The 19,652-nt window shown below is 37.8% G+C and overlaps 2 protein-coding genes and 1 long non-coding RNA gene across 8 annotated transcripts; 1 reads left to right on the top strand and 2 right to left on the bottom strand.

Moving 5' to 3' along the window:
- Positions 1-4,235: 4,235 nt before the first annotated feature.
- Positions 4,236-5,109, bottom strand: LOC121798349 (auxin-responsive protein SAUR32-like). Its single transcript, XM_042197294.1, has one exon. The coding sequence runs from the start codon at positions 4,715-4,717 to the stop codon at positions 4,379-4,381; it is 339 nt and encodes a 112-aa protein (XP_042053228.1). The 5' UTR covers positions 4,718-5,109; the 3' UTR covers positions 4,236-4,378.
- Positions 5,110-13,681: 8,572 nt separating this feature from the next.
- Positions 13,682-15,804, top strand: LOC121798350. The gene is made up of 3 exons (XR_006050039.1): positions 13,682-14,569; positions 15,347-15,402; positions 15,665-15,804. It is a non-coding gene; the product is annotated as an uncharacterized LOC121798350 (long non-coding RNA).
- On the bottom strand, positions 15,543-18,788 carry LOC121798348 (metal-nicotianamine transporter YSL3-like). Of its 6 annotated transcripts, none has more exons than XM_042197287.1 (8): positions 18,258-18,788; positions 17,758-18,108; positions 17,512-17,687; positions 17,353-17,450; positions 17,145-17,279; positions 16,874-17,063; positions 16,667-16,781; positions 15,543-16,589 (listed from the first exon to the last, which is right to left on the bottom strand). In XM_042197287.1, the coding sequence occupies exons 2-8, from the start codon at positions 18,101-18,103 to the stop codon at positions 15,661-15,663; spliced, it is 1,989 nt and encodes a 662-aa protein (XP_042053221.1). In that variant the 5' UTR covers positions 18,104-18,108; positions 18,258-18,788; the 3' UTR covers positions 15,543-15,660. The 6 variants fall into 6 exon arrangements, with proteins under 6 accessions (XP_042053221.1, XP_042053222.1, XP_042053224.1 ...); XM_042197288.1 differs by having other exon boundaries at positions 17,758-18,105; XM_042197290.1 differs by having other exon boundaries at positions 18,443-18,788.
- Between the last annotated feature and the right edge of the window lie 864 nt (positions 18,789-19,652).

Raw genomic sequence — 19,652 nt, 5'->3', positions numbered from 1 at the left:
CTTCCAACTAGGAGAAAGCTTGTCGATGATCGTGCACTTTAGGAATTTGTAGGGCAAGGTCATCCCTTCAGCCACTAATGCGTGGATGATCAGTTGGAGCTCTTGGACTTGCTCCATGATGGGTCGAGAGTTGACCATCTTGTAGTGCATAAACTTGGATGCTACAACTTGTTCAGTACCTGCAGCATTATCCATGCTATACTTCTTTTCTAGGCTTTCCCACATTTGTTTAGATGTGGTTACATTGGAGTATACATTATAGAGGCTATCATCTAATGCACTTAAAATAAAATTTTTACACAGATAATCCCCTTTTCTCCAAGCATCATAGTCCGCCATGACTTCGAGCCTAGTCTCTTGATCGCTTGGCGCGGGCGGTTCGTTTTCCGTAAGGAAGTTGGCGACGCCCAATGTTGTCAAGTAGAACAACATCTTTTGGTACCACCTTTTGAAGTCAGATCCTCCAAACTTTGGTGGCTTCTCGGCAGGTGACATCATTCTTGGTGCCAAAGGTGCCGAACTTGGTCCATGGAAGGAACCAATTCCGTTGCCCCCGAAGGAGCCAACAACGTGGTTGGGCATAGAGCCCCCACCATTCATGTTGGGCATAGAGCCCGCCATAATCGTACTATCCCCGAAGGAACTAGCACCCGCGTGAGACCCGAAGGCCCCAGCATTCGTGTGAGACCCGAAGGCCCCAGCACTCGATCCATTAAAGGATCCGAAGGAACCACTAAAAGTGGAACCAACCGATCCACTCGAGGTGGATCCACCAGTGGGCCCAAGGGGGTGAACAAACACCCAAGGGGTTGTTGATGAAGATGGATAGCGCCCGGGAGTGGGCATCATCGTCGGGATCGACGAAGTGTTGACAGGTCCAGTGTTTGCCATGGTGGATGGAGTTACAGCGGCGGTGGTAGCAGCGACAGTGTTGGCTTCAGTCGACATCTCCAGCAAAAGGTGTTTAAAGTTTCGAAAGTTTTAGTTCAGGTTATGGTCCAAATTCCTTCAAAGGCAAGTTATATCTCGTCTTGCGATTGTTGGTTTCTGGGATTACAAGAGATATAACCGGGCGTAATACAACCCAAAAGAAGGAATACAAATGAAAACTGAACTGAAATTACAACTAAAAATCGAAACAACTAAACCGTGAAATTTGTTAGCCGAGTCGAGGAGTCCTCTTTCCGCAAGATGAGATACGCCCCGGTAGTGCTCTTCGGATTGACGTTTCGTCCCCAAAGATAAAACGGCTACGTCTCTGGTGAAGCAGCACCATAATCAACATAGCTCCGGCGAACTGGATGGAGGAGAGGGCAGAGCTTTCGACAGAAAAATAATGCAGAGAGAGGGAGAGAGCTTATGATTCAAATGCTTGTGAATATTGTCTAATGCAGTGGAATGACTAGTTTATTTATAGGCCAAGCCACCATGCAGGGTCAACCAAGCCATGAAGGCTCATCATGGCAGATTCGTAACCATCGGCGGTTACAAGCGTGTGCCTTTCGCGTGTGGATTTCTCACGTGGCAGCCTTGTAGGCTTTGACTGTGCCACGCTTGACGATGTGTCAAGCCACTCGGATTGCTGACTCAGCGGTGGTCTAAAAGATTACTACGGGTCCAGACCCAAGCCCAAAGACCAATTGCCAAGACCAAGACCAAGACCGGGCCTGAGGCACGAGCACGGGCTCGGGCAGGCGGGGGCGGCGGCACGCGTGTGAGCTCTTTCACCCATCTTGGTCCACTATAATTATTAAGTAACATAAAGTCACTTAATTTAAACACATTAAAAGATGTGTCACTTCTCCAATGTGGGATAATTAACACTAATTAATTATTCCCTAAGCTTAAACTCCAAGCTTTAATTAAAAAGCTAATTATGCCAAACTTTAATCCATTATTTCTCACTCACCGGAAATCGGATTTGAGAAAGTGAATATACTACATTTATCTACGTAAAATGTAGATCGACGTTATATCATTTAATTTCACAAAATTAGATGTCTCGTCGCATTTATTATTTGGTCAAAATCCATTGACCGGGCATATTTACTTCATGATTTCTACATGAAGTCAATAATGTACTAAGGGAGCTTAACATCACAATACCTTTAGATATAGTAATTATGATCTACAGATGAGTGATTCGAGCCTCTCCTTTGAAAGTTTGTATGATTTGTAGCTGTGTGTGATTACTTCTTTCCAAGGCTTTGGAACTCAATTCCAACTTCTGGAACCAAAAGATGCATGGCTGTGTCTCTCTTCATAATTTCAGAACAGTCACTGCTTTTTTTGCATAAGCAGTCGTATTACGATGGCCTTGTGCTTATATGGGGCTCTCATGAAAAACTCGAATCAAGAGCTACCGACATGGTTGAATGAATATGGTGAGAATATGCTATCCTATCCTATAAAAAGATGGATTTCGAAGAGTTGTGCGCAGGAGAGATGGGATCGAGGACATCGGGAAATCGTGCTACTTCAGTCGAGGAATTGGCACAACTAACTGTTACGGACTCCAGTGTAACTTTCAGGAGTTGAGTTTGGGTCCGACTAGTTACTCTGTTCTCCGCGATTGGATCGAAAACTCAGTTTTATCAAACTTCTTGCATCCGCACCTCAAATACTAGACACAGCCAATCACGACATCTCTTCATTTTCTTCAATAGCTACGTATAAAAGATTTATTTAACACAAACACAAGTTAAACGACTAGTAGTACTACATTTAGGTTTCTTCTCTTTTAAAGTAAAGCCCCCTAGTGATTTAGATTTTTTTCCTTTCTTTTTTGAATTTGATCCTTCTCCTTCTGCTTGTTTTACACAATATTTTCGTGTAAGCTGCATCATATTCATATGCTTGTGCAAAATGTCAAACTTTGGATTGTTTCTTTGGTCAACTTTTTGTTCTGGCATGGAATAAAGGTTTTTAAATAAATTAGGTGGCATCTAGCTGTCAGAATTGCCATTTTTTGTGGTTGAGATTATTAAAGTTGAATGTGGATTAGGAAATGGAATGGTTGAGAACAAAATGAGCAAAGTGGGGTTTAGAAAGTCCAACAAAGCAGGGAATTAGTGCAGGATATGATGAGAAACAGTAAGACATGATAAATAATTTTTTAAATTGATAAATTAATAAAAATTTAAAGTTGTCATAATATATTCAAATAGTCAAATCCAAAACGTTTACTCTCACATCCTAGTTACCACGGGACCATGTTATGGTGTATTCAAATAGTCGAATAGAAAACCTTTGCTCTCATATACTACTATTAACTTTACATTGGACCAACACATACATACATGCAATAATAATAATAAATACAAAAAGTATTTATTATTATCATTATTATTATTATTAGGAGTATTTCATAAAATAGGCGGTTTGGAGTAGTTCATTAATGAAGGGGCAAAGGTCAAAAGCCCAACCCTTTTTCTATGGGAACCAGGCTTAATTTGGTAGATTGCACATGCATTCATTTCAATTTTCCCAACGCCAATTCCCATTCCCATGTATCCCCATTATTGAAGTGCTCTTATCCAGATCTTTAATAAAAACTTTAGAAGCTTCTTGCAAAATACCAGATCTTTTATTACTAGTCTGTACATTCTGTTAGGACAATAAATAAATACTAGTAATTTATAGGAGTATTATTCTATTAAACTTTTCTTCGTTTTACCATTTCTAAATTACAATAAAACCTTGAAAAACTCCAAATTTCTTATAAGAAACAAAATTGAGTTCACCTGTGAAGCCCTTAATACTAGTCTACTCATTGCATGATGTCATTTATAATCTAGAGCTATATTAAATTCTCTTCATCACGTACATGTGTAACTGGAATCTAATTCCAAAATCTCACATAAAAGTCTACAATTACCAAAGGGTCTACACGTAGTAGAATTCTCGAAACCTAATCTATAACTTCATATATTCAATTCTATCACAACGCAAGCATTCCCCTTATCTTTAGGAAAACACAATTAATTTAGTTATAATTACGTAAGCATTCCTATCTTTAGAAAATAAAACTAAGTTGGTTAGCACATGACATCGATATATGTAGTACTTACTATAGTTTTTTTGTACATTTCTATTACCAATAACAATTAAAAATTTGCAACTACAACTGACATCCTCCTTTCCTCGTATGTATTTTCGAGTATGATTTATTTTTATAGCTGGGAAAGTTAAAGAAGATTCAACGTATAGATAACTAGTATTTGCTAAACATGAAATTAACAGGAATCACGAATCCTGGTTTGATTAAAAAATCAGTAATAAGCACACACCTTCAAATTTCAATCCCTATCTAAGGATGAAACGAAACCCTAATTAAGTCAATAAGGGCAACTAAAGGAAGAATCACAATTAATTCATATCAAGCTCTGAAGCACAAGAACTGGTGGTGATGCGCGTGGTGGTGGTGGTGGATGTGGTGGTGCGACGTCGCGTCCTGATCAATCAAGCCTTGAATCTGACGAAACTCCTCGACGTGACAGGGGATATTGATCGGACCTTTCTGATCGAAGCCGTACTCCTCCTCCGCCTCCTTGAGCAGCTCCGTGAAGAGCGGGTGGTTGACGTAGATGACCGGAATAACGAAGCGCTGCTGCTCCGCGCCCTGGCCCACCGTAATCGCCACGCATCCCTTGGGGATTCCCCGCCGCCCGCCGTGGTGGAGATGGAAATTGATCAGGTGGTGGCCGCCGCTTCCCATCTTCTTAATTACTATGCACAATTGGAAGTAGAAATTAAAAATTGGGAGGAGAATCAAAAAGAAAAGGGCCAAGGATCGGAGGCAGAGATGGCGAGTTTGAAACGCGTTTGAGCGGAATCGGTGAGGGAATTGGGGATGTTGCGGGTCATGATAAAGGAGTGAAGCGCATAGAGAGGTTGTGAAAATTGATAGATGAATATTGAAGAATATGAATATGGGAGGTGTATTTATACACGATTTCTTACTGAGTGGGGTTTCGACTTCGATCAAGGAATGGCGGTAGTAGGATGATTCATGACTCTGCTTCCACGCGGATTTGGCGTCACACTACCATAATTATTTATGCTTATTTTTTCAGAGGTTTCCCTTAATTAATTCATATCTCAACTATTTGAATTGAATTTTTGTTGGTACGTGTATGCTATAATACATCATTTACGAAGAATATCATATATATAGAGCCGGACTTTATCCAAAATACTCCACATCACAAGTTAGTAAATAGTATAAAAAAAATCTCATTTCAATAAAAACGCTTAATTATGTACTATAAATTTTGGAATAATACAATTGTTTTATTTTTTATTTTTTGTTAGATGTACACATACACATATTAGTTTGTTTTGGAAAACAAGTCAAAATTAATCCTTAAAACCATGAAATTGAAAGCCTTCTTTATGGATAAATACTGCATACATTTTCAATATTCGAAGTTGGATGAGGATTAGGGATGCAAAATCTAAATTAGAATCTTAATAGTAAATACGAAAACATTTTGAACGTGGAAGAAAAGAGTGGGCTCATTTATTTAAGGTTTATAGCAGCCAGCGGGCATTCATATTTTGAGAAGGAAAGGGCTAGAAAAAAAATACTCCTATTTGATGACTAATTTATACCAGTGTTTTTTTTAATCAAATTTTAAATCTAAAATACTTCAGCTATGGCCGACAAAAGCCACTTATTTTTTATTCCAATTTTTTCGCAAAGAGTAAAATCAAGTAAAATCCTTAATTCAAGATTGAGAAGATAACAATCTCCACTCTCCAGCGAGGAAGCTGGGAACGCAATTAATCTAACACGTGACAAATTAACTTGTTTCGTTGGTGGGAAATTGCAATATGGAGTGTTTCAATTATGACCTTTTCCATTTCATTTACTTATTCAATTCAATCTATGTATCCACTTGCCATATGCCCTAAACATATAACCAACTCAAATAAACCCCCACCAAATAATTCGGTTATATCTAAACACGTATTTTAGATTATACTGGAGCCGATCCTGTCCATATTCAATACTATAAATATTGACAGTTTCAAAGTGTCATCTTAATTTTTTATATTAATTAAGTTTAGGTAATTTGATTCTAATCGTAAGAGTTATAGATCCGTAATAATATTGGATGAGAGACCAGGTATATATAATTCATTTCTATTTTTGTTTTTGTACTCTTATTGTTTTAGTACTACTATTTTCTTCCGTCACTAAACACAATCAACAGAAATATAGATGAATGGAAGTCTTTTATTGAATAAAATAAACCCTTTAAAGGATTTGTGGCCGACACTATCATATTATCTCCCTAAAAAAACTCTAAAACGCAACATTCATTTTGATATTTGACCCTTTTGCTTTTGCATCATTTTATTTGGACCCTTAACAACATTTCATTTTATATTTTCACTACCCTAACCAAAAATAAAGAATAACATTTATATATTGGTTAGTGTGTATGGGTATATATAAATAATGTATCATGTAGAAAAAGAAAAAAAGAGCAACATTTGTAGTGTAGTTGATCAATTGAACATTTTGAGAGGGTAAATTGAAATTAAAAGCTTTGAAAAGCAAAAGCGTCTGGACCTTTACGTCTTAAGTTAGCAAATGAGGCTTACTTCATTAAGAAATTAATTGGATGGTCGGTTACTTAAAAACATACAATTAAGATACGAAAGGAACATCACTTATATATCCTGAATAAAAGAAAAAAAGCTACTCCATAAAGGGAACATCGATCATTAATCAGTATCATTTTTAAATCTTTCTAAGAGCTAAAACAGATTATTTGGTTAATAAGTATCCTTTTTGCATGAGGTCCCCATTTATCTCAAAATATATGTGACATTATGTGTTGTTTTCAAATTTATTGGAGATGAGTTTCATCATATTCTAAGCCAATTCAACTATCCGTTTGACTAATTCTAGGGAGACAGTGTTAGATTGGAAAAAATAAGCCACATGCTCTAGCTTATCCAAGCTGACGTGGAAAAGAGATGAGTGACGTAACTCGCGCAATAAATCAAACTCGTTTGGTTTCAGAGCATCCGCATCGCCATCTCGATGCGGGTTCGGACTCGTCTCGGCGAGACGAGCCAGCATCGAGATAGCGATGCAACCCTCCCGTCGTGTCGTGTGTCCCTCCGCCTCAATGAAGCCGACGAGCTCTGGCGCTAGGCGTGACGCCCACTCGTTGGCCCGCGAGTGGGCGTTGTCATGCTGACGCAATAAATAATATTTTTTTAAAATCGATTTTCCAAAAAAAAATTAATTTAAATTTTAAAACGGTAATATTCCCGTACCGTTTGAATTTAATTTTTTTTAATTTTTTCTTTTTTTATTCTATAAATACTCCCATTACCTCTTTCATTTTACACACAAAACACACTATCTCTCATCTTTTTTTCTTCTCATCACTATTTTTAATTATGTCTTTTTTATTATTATTTTTAAGATTTTAATTATGTGTTTTTTATTTTTTAGAATAATAAAGTGTAGATTGTGTTAGAGCAATTGTTTGGAGAAGAAGCTTAGATGCCATAACAATCGTAAAATAAAATTGTTGTATCAATTTGGTGAAATCATCACAAAAACAGCAATTTAAAATACCCACAACATTTGTGAATGCCTCAATTTTCTCTGCCCAAAATATTGCAGGAATGGTAAGACCTTTGAGAGTGCATGATTTCTTTCTCAAAAAAGATACTGTGATCATTCGTCGTTTCTTATAGGTTTGCTGGAAGGAATAATAGCGGTAATGTCATGTATGTGATCGGTAGGGAGGGGATAAAGTGTAACATAATTACATGGCTATGCAGAGAAAATAACACTGTCAAACAAAACCTTATTTTCTGCAGTTAAATTTTTTGTCAGTGCACAATAAAACTAGCTATGCAGAGAAAATAACTATGGCTAACGCACATTAATCGATAACAAGATGATAACTGAACTTTGAGTCTTCTCGTTGTATGTTAAAACATCATCAACATTGTAGTTCACAAAAAATCAAACAAACAAAAAACCCCTGATACACCTGGTAATTTACTTGATCTTCTTCTTTGGCCTCAACTGCAGAAAACAAATAACCATTAGACAAACTTTATCATGTCTGCCAGGCGCCTGAAACAATACATGTTGAGGCCTCATACCTGGTTGCTGTGTCCACACTTCTTCTTCCTGCAGTTGACGGCGCGAGGTTGCAAGCGGGCATAACATCTGCAGGTAAAGTGTATAAGATCATGACCTAAACAACAAACATCAAATTCTAAGTAGAAAGTTCATAAGTAAGGGCATTTGAAATCAAATATTGTTGTAAATTGTAATAGCGAAGCTTGTTTAAGATAACTTATAAAACCAAGCACGTTTTTTCACCAAGCACTATTCATACTACTGAGTTAAAATGCATATCGCACATTGGTTCAGCTTACAACCTTATAGAGACTATACAAGTATGAAATCTATTCAAGAAAAGCCTCACCATACAAAGTAGTAGTAATTCTTACACTCAAAATATTATAATATAATTCTTACAAATGATTTTATTATTTATTATTTATTAATCATATTTACTAAGCACCATCCTCAAGTTATTATTTATTAATCATATTTACAAATGATTTTTAATATAATTCTTTAATTATTTCTAAATATTTAGAAAATTATCACATAATAGTGTTTAGATGTTGTACATTTAGCATTTCATTAATAATGTAAATAAAACAGTACAGATTATTAATTTATACTCACTGAAGATGAATAATAGTATGGAGTGAGTGCAGATAGTTGGAACTCAGAATGACATCAGCCATAAGTATTAGAACTCACCTCAAATATCCACTTCAAAACTAGTAAAAGAAGAGAACGTATAACAAGTCCAGGCAATATGTACAACGATGCAGGGCTACCTACTAGTAGTTAAGAATCAGAACTAACCTAAGGAGTGTTATATTAATGTGTAATCTAGCAACTCCAGTTCAAAATAGGCCAGGAAAAATGAAAAATGAAAAAGTAACAGCTGAAACAGTTCCATAAGCTAGAAAGCAGAGAGTGAGTTAAAAGGAACTCGAAACTTAACAAGTAGCAACAAGTGCTCTATAAACACAGTCACTCTTGCGTATTCAAGACCTTCAGTCAACGGAAATCCAACTCTAAACAAATGCCCAACTAAATTACTACTCTCCCGTCCTACAAGAATATGCACTCTTTCTTTTTTAGTTCGTCCCCCAAGAATATACACTTTCTAATTTTGGAAAGTCTTTTCTCTTTAATGAGGTGGGACTCATTCTCCATTACCTCTCTCTTACTTTACCAATTTTACATTAAAACTCGTGCCAACCCTAAAGTGCATATTCTTTGGGGACGGATGGAGTGTTAAATAACGAATCATACGGCATACTATCAAAAAAATTGAAGCTAAGTGCACCAAATTCTCATAATCGAATTCTTAACTGAAAAGGGGATGATCTCACCTTGCCGCTGATAATCAACCAACAGTCCTTAGTCTTATTATGCTTGGCGACCTCCTCAAATATGTGAGATTTCGGATCTGATGCCATCGTTGATTGTCTACTAAACACACACAAAATAGTTTTATAAATCGGAACGATAAGAGAAAATATAGCCTAATTGACAACTTAAGAGGGCACGTGGAAGGAGAAATTAATTCGATCAGAAAGTGATATGGATCATTCAAGAAATATCAATCCAGTTTATCCTTTATCGTTACTTTATCTTTTATTATACTTTATTTTCCGCAAGTTCATCTCGTCAAACCCTAATTGACCGAAAACCCTTGGCTACTCGACGGGAGGATCCCGCGAACGAACCTAACCCTTCTCCGGCGACTTCGCGCTGCCGGAACCGTTACGAGTACCCTCGTAACAACTGGTGCTTTCATTGAGAGCTCATCCTCCGTATTTCCGCCATCATGTCATACACCTACACTGATTACGTCCATCGCCAGTTCAATAGACCGTTCCTCTCGCCATTGCCCATGCCGAGCCCCACATCGTGTTGGTACCTCCAGAGCCAGAACGTGCAATTTGGATACTCCTATCAAGACCCGACGCGCCTGTTTCCAGTGCCTCCCATTAGTGTGCCAAGGCCTTTTTCGGTGTCCTACCCGCGACCCGAACCTGACCCACTAGATGGGCCTCTGCTATACCCCGCTGCGCAGTCGCCTTACCAGCCCCTCCAGCCACCATCGTCTCCCTACCAACCGCCTCACAACAGTGTCGGCCATATGGAGCCTCTCGGCATGGCACGTGATCCGATGACACCGAATTTGGAACAGGACCTACAGTGGGCTGCCTTGGTTTCACAGCTTGAGCTCCTGACTGCAACTGTCAAGCAATTGGTTTCTCGGATGGATGCAAACAAACGTTGGCGTTCAACGTCCACCAGCCCCTCCGTTCAGCGTCGCACTACTCAGCTGCACCCTACACCGTGCAACCTCACATCAACTCCGACATCGCAGGCAGCCTGCAGCAGCCACCAACGCAAAACTCCCTGCTAGCTCCTTCGTGCAGCCCCAATATCAATGGAGATGAGGGCAACGACGATGACCCACTCCCACTGGCCGTGATCTCTCAGTCGAGCGACTCCAATACTATTCCAACATCGGTCACTCGTTTTGTACTTCTTGTTTTCCCCGGTTCTATAAAATTGAGGATTTCAAAGGGTGTGAAACGCGACTACATTAGTTGTTCTCTCGGCAAGAGTGGAGTTACACAGACATTTCACAATTTTGATGATATAGGTTTTAATGATGACGCGAATCCAATTGATGGTGATGTTGCAAGAATGAATCATCGACCAACATCGCTTGACGGTGATACACGGTGGATTCCTCCGCGCAAGGACACGTCATGTTTGAGCATTCTGGGACGCGTGGACAAGCTTCCCATTTTAACGATGAATTTTGGCAACCACAATGGTCATCCTTTGATGATTTTTGATGGAGGTGATGAAGGGAGATGCTCTATTGTTCGGTGTGCGTTTGATCCGGGAGGAGATACCTCGCTAGAGCTTCGGCTTTTAAATCTCATCGTGGTTTCATGGTTTCCACCTTGAGGACAAGGTGAATTTTAACCGTGGGGGAGTTGATACGAGCATATCTTCCGGAATATCCCCCATATCTATATTATTTAGTTAGTTATTGATTTACCATATCTTTTCATATTTATTAGGATTATTTTCTTATTCCTTAAATTAGGGTATCCACTATTATAAATAGTGGACATTGTTATTCATTTGGATCATTCAAGAAATATCAATCCAGTTTATCATTTATCGTTACTTTATCTTTTATTATACTTTATTTTCCGTAAGTTCATCTCGTCAAACCCTAATTGACCGAGAACCCTAGACTGCTCGGCGGGAGGATCCCGCGAACGAACCTAACCCTTCTCCGGGGAGTTCGCGCTGCCGGAACCGATACGAGTACCCTCGTAACAGAAAGCTTACTAGAGAATCAGAATCTGATAAATTTCAACACTCGTCGCCGGGTTTCACAGTGAGAAAGTAAGATGCTGAAATCGACGTCATATATAAAAACGTGTAACGACTATTTTCCTCTTTTTTACTTGAGAAAAGTAAATTTATGCTATTTAAGTCAAAGTACATTTTCTTAGAAGTTAATCCTCCCGTTTAATGGGTGTCATTTTGCTATTTTGATATGTTCTATAATATAATAAAGTCAACACATTTATTTTACTTACTTTTTTTTCTATTTTTTTTCTAAACTCTATACTTTATTCTCTTTGTCTCTCTACCTTTACATTTCCTATTTTATTCTTCATTTACTTAACTTATTTAACAAAAATTTTCTTAAATCGCATGCCGGAAAAAAAACGCTTTCACGATCGCGGAATGGAGAGAGTAGAACTCAGTTTTTTTACATTTCCTAAAAAAGTACCCAATTTCATTTATGATTAAAAAGAATAGGTAAAATATCAGAGAAATAAAATAAATATGAAGAGAGTTTCCTTCTGCCACAAAATTTCAATATTAAATGGAAAATGGTCCCATAGTATTTTATAAATGTTGGATTTATTATATGAAGTGGGAATAAGGTTTAGAACAATATCATATTTTTGGAGAGATTTTAGAAAAAAAGGCTAAATTCGCCGACCTTTTAGTTTTGGGATTAAATTTACTGACCTTTAAGAATTAGGTATCGAGACATGCGAATTTTTCAGTTGAAACAAGATCACATCGTAATTCCTTTTGTGTTTTGTTATTTTTCAATTCAAAAGCAAAGTAAAATGGTACTACTCCTTTGAAAAGTAGAACTGATATTTCCTTTTTAGTCCTTCCTGAAAAATATTAACTTTTAAAGTTGGAAAATTCTTTCTTTCTAATGTGATGTGATCAATTTTCTACCACTAATAATAATATAATTACTTTTTCTTTCTATCTCTTTTATTTTTCTAATTATGCGTTAAAATCTGAATCTACTTTTCAAATTAATAAACACCGTTTTTGATTTGGAATGTAGAATAGCGGCCACTAGGCATTAGCCACCCTCGCGCACCGGAAATTAGGCCAGTTTTCATTTATCCAAATAGTATGTAGTAGTAGTATTCTGCATTTCTAAACTCTAAATAGGCTGCCAATTCTTAATATGGCAAATGTCATTTATACCTCATTTAAACTTTTTTCAACTAGTTAAACAAGTTTAATCGCAATGATGATTAAAAACGAAAAGTTTGTTGGGTGGAGACACAAACCAGTGCGCCGCCATTTTGACTCTGAAAATAAGTCATGCATCTTTTAGCAGTCATATATGATAATATGAATTGAATATTTATTTGATCTTAGGTGGTATATTGGTAACTCAATATTATTTTATATACCTTTCTCGATTTAAATTATTTTTTTTCTTACAACATATATTAAATTAAAGATAATTTCATAAGGATGGTAACGAGATCTCACTTGCATATGTTCCGATGTCAAAATTTGAAAATAATTTAAAAATTTTAAATTTTTTCGTACAGCAACAAATGTCAACATGGTATATAAAATATGTCAATATACTACATGTAGAATGTCATTCTTAAAGCAATGCGTTGACATTATCAAAGTATTGTGTTGATATTTTCAAAACACTATATTGACATTTTCATCCAAAACCCTAATTTGGTAGTTTTTTTTATCTATTTCGATTTAATTAATAAAAACGAAAATCACACGTAGCAAATTTTAGACAACTAGATTTCTAAAATTCTATGGTCTTAAATTAGTTGTAGTTAGTAACTAGTGGGTGAGTTAGCAATTGGGTATACTTTGGGTCCTTTTGTCTTTGGACAAGGCTTTTCAAAACATATCCATGCTTCCAATTTTTATCGTAATCTAACACATGTGTGCAACTCCACTGTTTTGGTCCGAAGTGGAAGTATTAGTTTGAATTATATTGTATTATGGTATATATTTAATTCATGTACCTAAGTACCTTAGTATTTTCATAAACCCGTTATATTTAATACAGTAAATCTTAAAAAATACAGTACTTAATATTTAAGCTCGCGTGAGGTTATGAATAAATGATTTAATCATAGCCTTGGTTCGAATGGGCCTAAAATGTGATGGTTCAACTGACTTGGGCCGGCCCAAATAACCTAAGCCTGGTTCGTATAGAATATTCCAACCCAATCCATTTGTTTGGCAACCAAGGAGCAGGCGGCCGTGGTCAGAGATTAGAAGGAAGAGTGATGGAGGATTACTACGTTTGATATGTGTGTTGATTTTGCTTTGTGTTTGATTTTCTTCGTTTTCTTACTTTGTTGCTGCTGATTTTTTTTGCTCGGGCGTTACTATTTTTTCGGTATTTTAGCAACTTTATCAATTTGAGAATTCCTGTATAATTGTTGGTATCAGGATTTGATCTTGTCCATTGCCTATCAATTTGAGAAATTGTATACGCAAGTTGAACTGCGTCGCTACTCGCTATATTCGTCTCATTTTCTGTAAATTATTATTCAACACTCGTATCTATTGTATTCGATTGACCAGATAATACCTTATTGAGAAGCTGTTCTTTTATGGAGTATTTGTTCACCGTTTTTCTGTATTTTAGGGGTCTCTGCATTTCTTAAATGGATGAGATACATTGAATCATGCAGTGACCTAGAAATTTGTCGATTAATTTCTTTGATCGATTCTAGTTCGAGGTGAATTGTGATACTGTAACGTATAGTTTCCAAGGAGCTCAATCCCATTGATGAAACGCTTCAATTCTATTTATGAACAAAAAGGACTGAAATTCATTCATGCATTTATCTAGTCTCTAAGACCAGGGGCATTTTTATTTTTATGAGAATCAAAATTGTTAATGCATTTATCTTTATCTTGTTGATGGAACTACCATTATATGCAGATTGTGGTCCAAGGTTGGACAAATCACTGCATCCACGTAAAGCACTATGCTTTGCTTTATTCTTTTGCACCTCGAGGCATAAGCTGAAAGATCGATTGCTTGTTGATAATCTCATCTCGCAACCACTTACCATGGTGCTTATGCAGAACCTCTCTAGTGGATTCTTGGGTCCTATCTATGGCCTTGACCATTTGAAAGTGAGTTTTTTTTGTGGTGTGTGGCTGTTCGTTGTTTGATACGTATGCTAATTGATGAACTAAATCAACGTGCACTACACTGTTGCTTTTTCGTCGTATATTCTTATGTGAGGTTAACATGTAGTTCGAGTACTAGAGATGATAATTTGGAATATATTCCTATATGACAATATTAGGTTATGTGTGGTGTGACTTTGTTGCTCCATTGTATGTAGCCATTTCTTGAATAGTTTGGTTTTCAAAAATAAAACACTTTACCTTAGATGGTATGTATATCGGGTGCCATTCATAAATTTGCTGGTGCATAGTTGTGCTGGGTCCAGAAGTGGGTATCATTGATATGCCACGACACTATCATGAGATCATTTTATCCTTTTCCGCTGTAAATTTCGCAAAAGCTTCTTTTCTCTAATGAGAATATTACTCCAGCTAGTTGAACATTGCTTGTGCTGCAAATGCTGTATTTTGTTTTTTCTTTATTAGCCAGTTTCCACGCACGTTCTTTGTATGCGATGTTTTGTACTCCTTTTAGAGTATATTTTCTACTATTATTGAGTGCTCATTACATCACAAGAGCATAGAGTATTTGCTTAGTTTCCGTGTGGAACCATCTATCGTGGTTTACATCCATGTTGAGAGAGTTATTATTGCTGAAAATGAAATATATAAAGTGATGTAGACGAGTCTGCTAGTGGGAACATGGCAATTTTGTATTTTATCCCCATCATTTTCAGAATAATCTTTGTGCATCTTGCTTTTGCTCTTTTTTTACTACAGCAGCAGATAAGGCCAAGCGAAGAATCTACATGAGATGTGGCGATAGCCGATGCACTGTAAAGTTCTTTTGTGCTCCTCTTCCTTTGCCCGTGGCCATCTCTTTCCTCCAATTTTCTTTACGTGCTAATTTGTTGCAAAGTTTAGTACAGTATCATGCCTAAAGCATATTATTCACACACACATTACGTCAGGCTTCTTTACGTTAACTGCAAGTTTATTTCAGTGATTTGATTGTAATTTATATATCCGACAAAAATGATTGTAAGGGTTATTATACATTTTGCGACTAGGACTAATACTAATACATTGGTTTCTCAGGAGGCCTTTGTTGGAAAGAAGCTCATGCAGATTGGAGGATTGACCTTGGCTAGGGCAAGAATGGAGGACGGGAGAATCCACAGTCCATCCCCACAAATTAAACCCGATGCAACGGCTGGGATCATGAGGCCAGCCTTTGTGCTATCAAATCTATGCCAAAGATGCACAATCAAGCTCCCAACACACATATCAATCGCAAAGTAAGCTCCCACAAGGAAAGGTACCGCCATCGCCATAGGGAGAGGAACCCATTTCCCCAACTTCTCCGGTATGGTGTCTCTCAACAAGTTGGCCGCCACAGCAAACGCGAAGAATCCATAACATAGCTGCAAGCAGTGGTGAGGCAGGGCGGAGAAACCCTCAACTCCAAGAATGGCCATGTTTCTATATATGAGTGCATAAGGGGCTTTGTATTCCCCATCTGGATTCCCCACATCAAAGGCTTTGTAAAAGAGGAAGAATGAGAGAGGCGCCACTATGCAGCCAATGGCAGTCCCGATTCCCTGGCTGATCAGCATTGATCTAGGCGATGTTAGGGTGAGGTGGCCCGTCTTAAGATCATGCATCAAGTCAGAGGATATGGAGACGATGGACTTTATCAGACCACACCCAATTAGTCCAGCAACGACCCCGTTCTCCTTCCCTGACATTGCAGCAAGCACGAAGAGAGCCACTTTGCCATAGTTATATGCCATGTTCATGTCAGTCAGACCAGCTCCATAAGCGTTACAGAAGCTTAAAGACGGGGCAAGAACGTAGGCCACCACCACATAGTACCACTTGAGCTGAGGAAACATGATTGGGATCACAATGATGGAAATCACAGAGAAAATCGTGTACCCCAAACACGCCACCCAAATGGGTATGCTGTCTCGTATGAATACTTCGTTCCGACGAAGATCGTCTAAGCTTTGATTCTTGTCTTCTGAAAAAAAGAAAGAATTCTCTTGTCAGCAAAAGATACGGAGAGATTCGAAGAATCACAAAAAGTTGCCTCTCCACCTGTTTTGATATTCTTGTTGTTGAATGCAGAATGCATGCTTCTGACTGTGAAAAATAGGGTCTTGAGAAAATTGTAAAGACCATCACCAAGAATCAGGGCAATCGATATGAATACCTGTGGATCAAAATGAACAAATCTTGTGATTTGTTCAAATAAAATGATAACAGAGTATGAAGAAGAAAAGTTTGAACCCCGACGGAACAGACCTTGTAACCGTTTAGACTCTTCATACTACTCTCCTTGATGTCATCAGGAAACCAGTCCCCTTTCTTGTTACTTATCAGCGGCCACATAACGCCCCAAGAAAGCACAGCCCCTACGAGCAAGGACAAGTTCACCAGATGGGAGCAGATCATTCCTGCTCCTACATAGGTCATGCTGAAATCAAACATAAATCTGCAGGATTCAACATGGCATCAGTTCAGCTGCAAACTTGTCAAAATCAAGAAAGAGTTAGTTGCTTGGATGGAACCCGACGTTTGTTTCCACGCTTTCAACCCTAACGTCGGGAAGTTGATGAATCCACAACTCTCCCCGCCCGAATAGAACCACTGGAAGAAACTCCACGCGAAACTCAGCGTGAAGAACTTGGTAAAACCTTGAACCTGTTTCCTGAAATATGCAAGCAAAGCTCTGTATAAGAAGCCACACAATGATCCAAACCAGGAAAGAAGAAGAAAACTACTTTGCCATCTTATCTCCTTTAGAAGTGTGGAATCCATTGATAAGAACAGCAGTTGCAGTTCCGCTTGGATAAGGTAATTTGTAATCTATAACCATAATCTGCACAAAGTGAACATGCATCAGAAGTGATCAAAACAGAGTTACATCTCTCTCAACCTACCTTTCTGAGTGGAACCAAAGCTAACAAACCAACAAAGCTAACAACAAACAGAAATCCAATCATCCAATCAAGCCCAGGCTCTTTGTAACTCCCAGTTGGATTCCCCTCCGTGTCTCCTCCTCCGGCTAGCTCGTACGTCCTCTTATTCAATCCCAGAAGATAAGACCCAAATCCACCTATCACAGTTCACCACACCACATCCAATCATTTAAAAAAAAAATAAAAAATAATAAATTGAGTAGCTACCTCCCACAGCTATGCTGTAGCAAGCAACAGCGCAGGTCTGGATAATGGTGTTTTCTTGTCTGGTGAAAGGAGCCGCAACGTAACCGGCCTTATGGAGAAGCTTAGTCCAAGTGGAGATGAAGACGAATGCGAGAAGCGCGGCTGACACATTGAGGTTGGGAACGAGGCCTGTGGTGAGGTTGAGCTTCATCACGATGATGCTGTAAATGCTTCCGATCAATAAACTCGCTGCGATTCCGCGAACTGTGATCTGATCTCTCCATGGAGGAATCCTCTTCGCATCCTCCGCTACTTCTCTCGTCTCCTCCAAATCCGCTCTCTCGATTTCCATCTCACTGCTCCCCATTTCTGCTGCTCAACAAAAAAAAGGGGAAAGAAAAGTTATCCACCTTTTTTCTGCAATCATGAGATGAATACACTTTTTCTACTAGTATATAATTATATGAACTCGTCATCGTATTTCCTATTTCATCAAATAATACTATTATTATCTTCTTTACCTGATGAGATTATGCGTAGCTATGAGAAATGAAACTCGAAATTTAAAGCAGAAAATGTTTACGGTTGAAAAAATTTCCAGAAACGATGCAGTACACTAGTGAGTAGTGAGTAGTACAAAAATGAAAACAGTAGTATTTTAATATTCTAGTACGAAAAAGGAGATCGATCCTAATCCCATATTCACTTTGGTGATTCTTCAAACAGATGGTGGATAGAAAATGATGCGTCTTCTTTCTTCTAGTTGACCTACTTTTAGCCTCAAATCAGCGATCAATTATTCGCTCCAAAAATATAATTAGTCACTTTTTTCATCTCTGCATAACTTAGTCGCTCAAGTAGATGAAAACTGCCGTCTCTCTCATGAATATCATGGCGTGTGGTTGGAACATGGAGTTATCGAGAGATGGAATGGGATATTAATTCTGAGATTGGAATTGATTTGGAAATGAGTTGACAAAAGCAAAGAAAGTTTTTCTTCTCTAATGGGGTGTGGTTGCTTTCATATCTGCTCTCGGCCTCATCTCTGTCTTTATGTTTCATCAATGCAATCGCTTCTTTCGTTCAAACCTACAATAATACTTCTACTTATTTTTAGATGTTTGTTATTAGTCTCTTTTTTGACAAGGAGATACTAGTACTATTTGTTAAGCATTATGGTTTTTGGATTAGTAAGAACTTAGTAGTACATAAATTTGCTAATACTATACCATTAAACCTTCTAAATTCTTGTAGGAGTACCAAAATAGACTAGCTCTATTTAGAGCATCCACAATAAGAATAGCCCAACCATAGTCTAGCCACAAACTCCTCATGCCACATCATCAGTACTAAAAATCCTCCTGCCACATCATCAAAACAAGTAAATAGCCCAGCAATAGCCTAGCCACATTACTCAAAATTATATAAAATAAATAATTAACAATCACACAAAATACAGAATTAAATTTACGACACAGATAAGGGAAAATTCAATTATATTATTAAAATTTTAAAAATACATTAATTAAAAAAATTACATTAATTTTTTAAAAAAGTACATTAAAAAATTACAAAAAAAAGAAGGTACATTAAAAAAATTACATAATTAAAAAAAAACTAACGTCGTGCTGTCCTCCGCGCCCACAACTCTTCAATTAAATCCTTTTGTAGTCGAATATGAGCATTCACTTGGCGCAGGTCGGCATGTGCTTGGAGGCGGCCGGCTTCATCGTGAGGTACCCCACTTCGTACGTTGGGGGCGGCCACGCCGTGGCTTGGACATGCTTCATTATCGTCGTTCGCCCAACTAGTCAGTTGTACACCTTTATCTTCGACAATCATGTTGTGCATGATAATACATGCGTACATTATATCGGCAATGCAGTCGACATGCCACAAACGCGTTGGACCACTAA

The sequence above is a fragment of the Salvia splendens genome, chromosome 4 (assembly GCF_004379255.2).
Source record: "Salvia splendens isolate huo1 chromosome 4, SspV2, whole genome shotgun sequence".
Taxonomy (NCBI): domain Eukaryota; kingdom Viridiplantae; phylum Streptophyta; class Magnoliopsida; order Lamiales; family Lamiaceae; genus Salvia; species Salvia splendens.
Note: the sequence above shows the minus strand (reverse complement) of the source record. Positions and strands in the feature narration are given on the sequence as shown.

Excerpts from the sequence above, each read along its gene's own strand:
- LOC121798349 (XM_042197294.1), bottom strand. The coding sequence starts at position 4,717 with ATGGGAAGCGGCGGCCACCACCTGATCAATTTCCATCTCCACCACGGC.
- LOC121798348 (XM_042197287.1), bottom strand. The coding sequence starts at position 18,103 with ATGGGGAGCAGTGAGATGGAAATCGAGAGAGCGGATTTGGAGGAGACG. Across the intron at positions 17,688-17,757 it reads CTACAGCATAGCTGTGGGAG|GTGGATTTGGGTCTTATCTT; the intron begins GTAGCTACTCAA and ends GAACTGTGATAG. Across the intron at positions 16,590-16,666 it reads CAACAAGAATATCAAAACAG|AAGACAAGAATCAAAGCTTA; the intron begins GTGGAGAGGCAA and ends TCTTTTTTTCAG.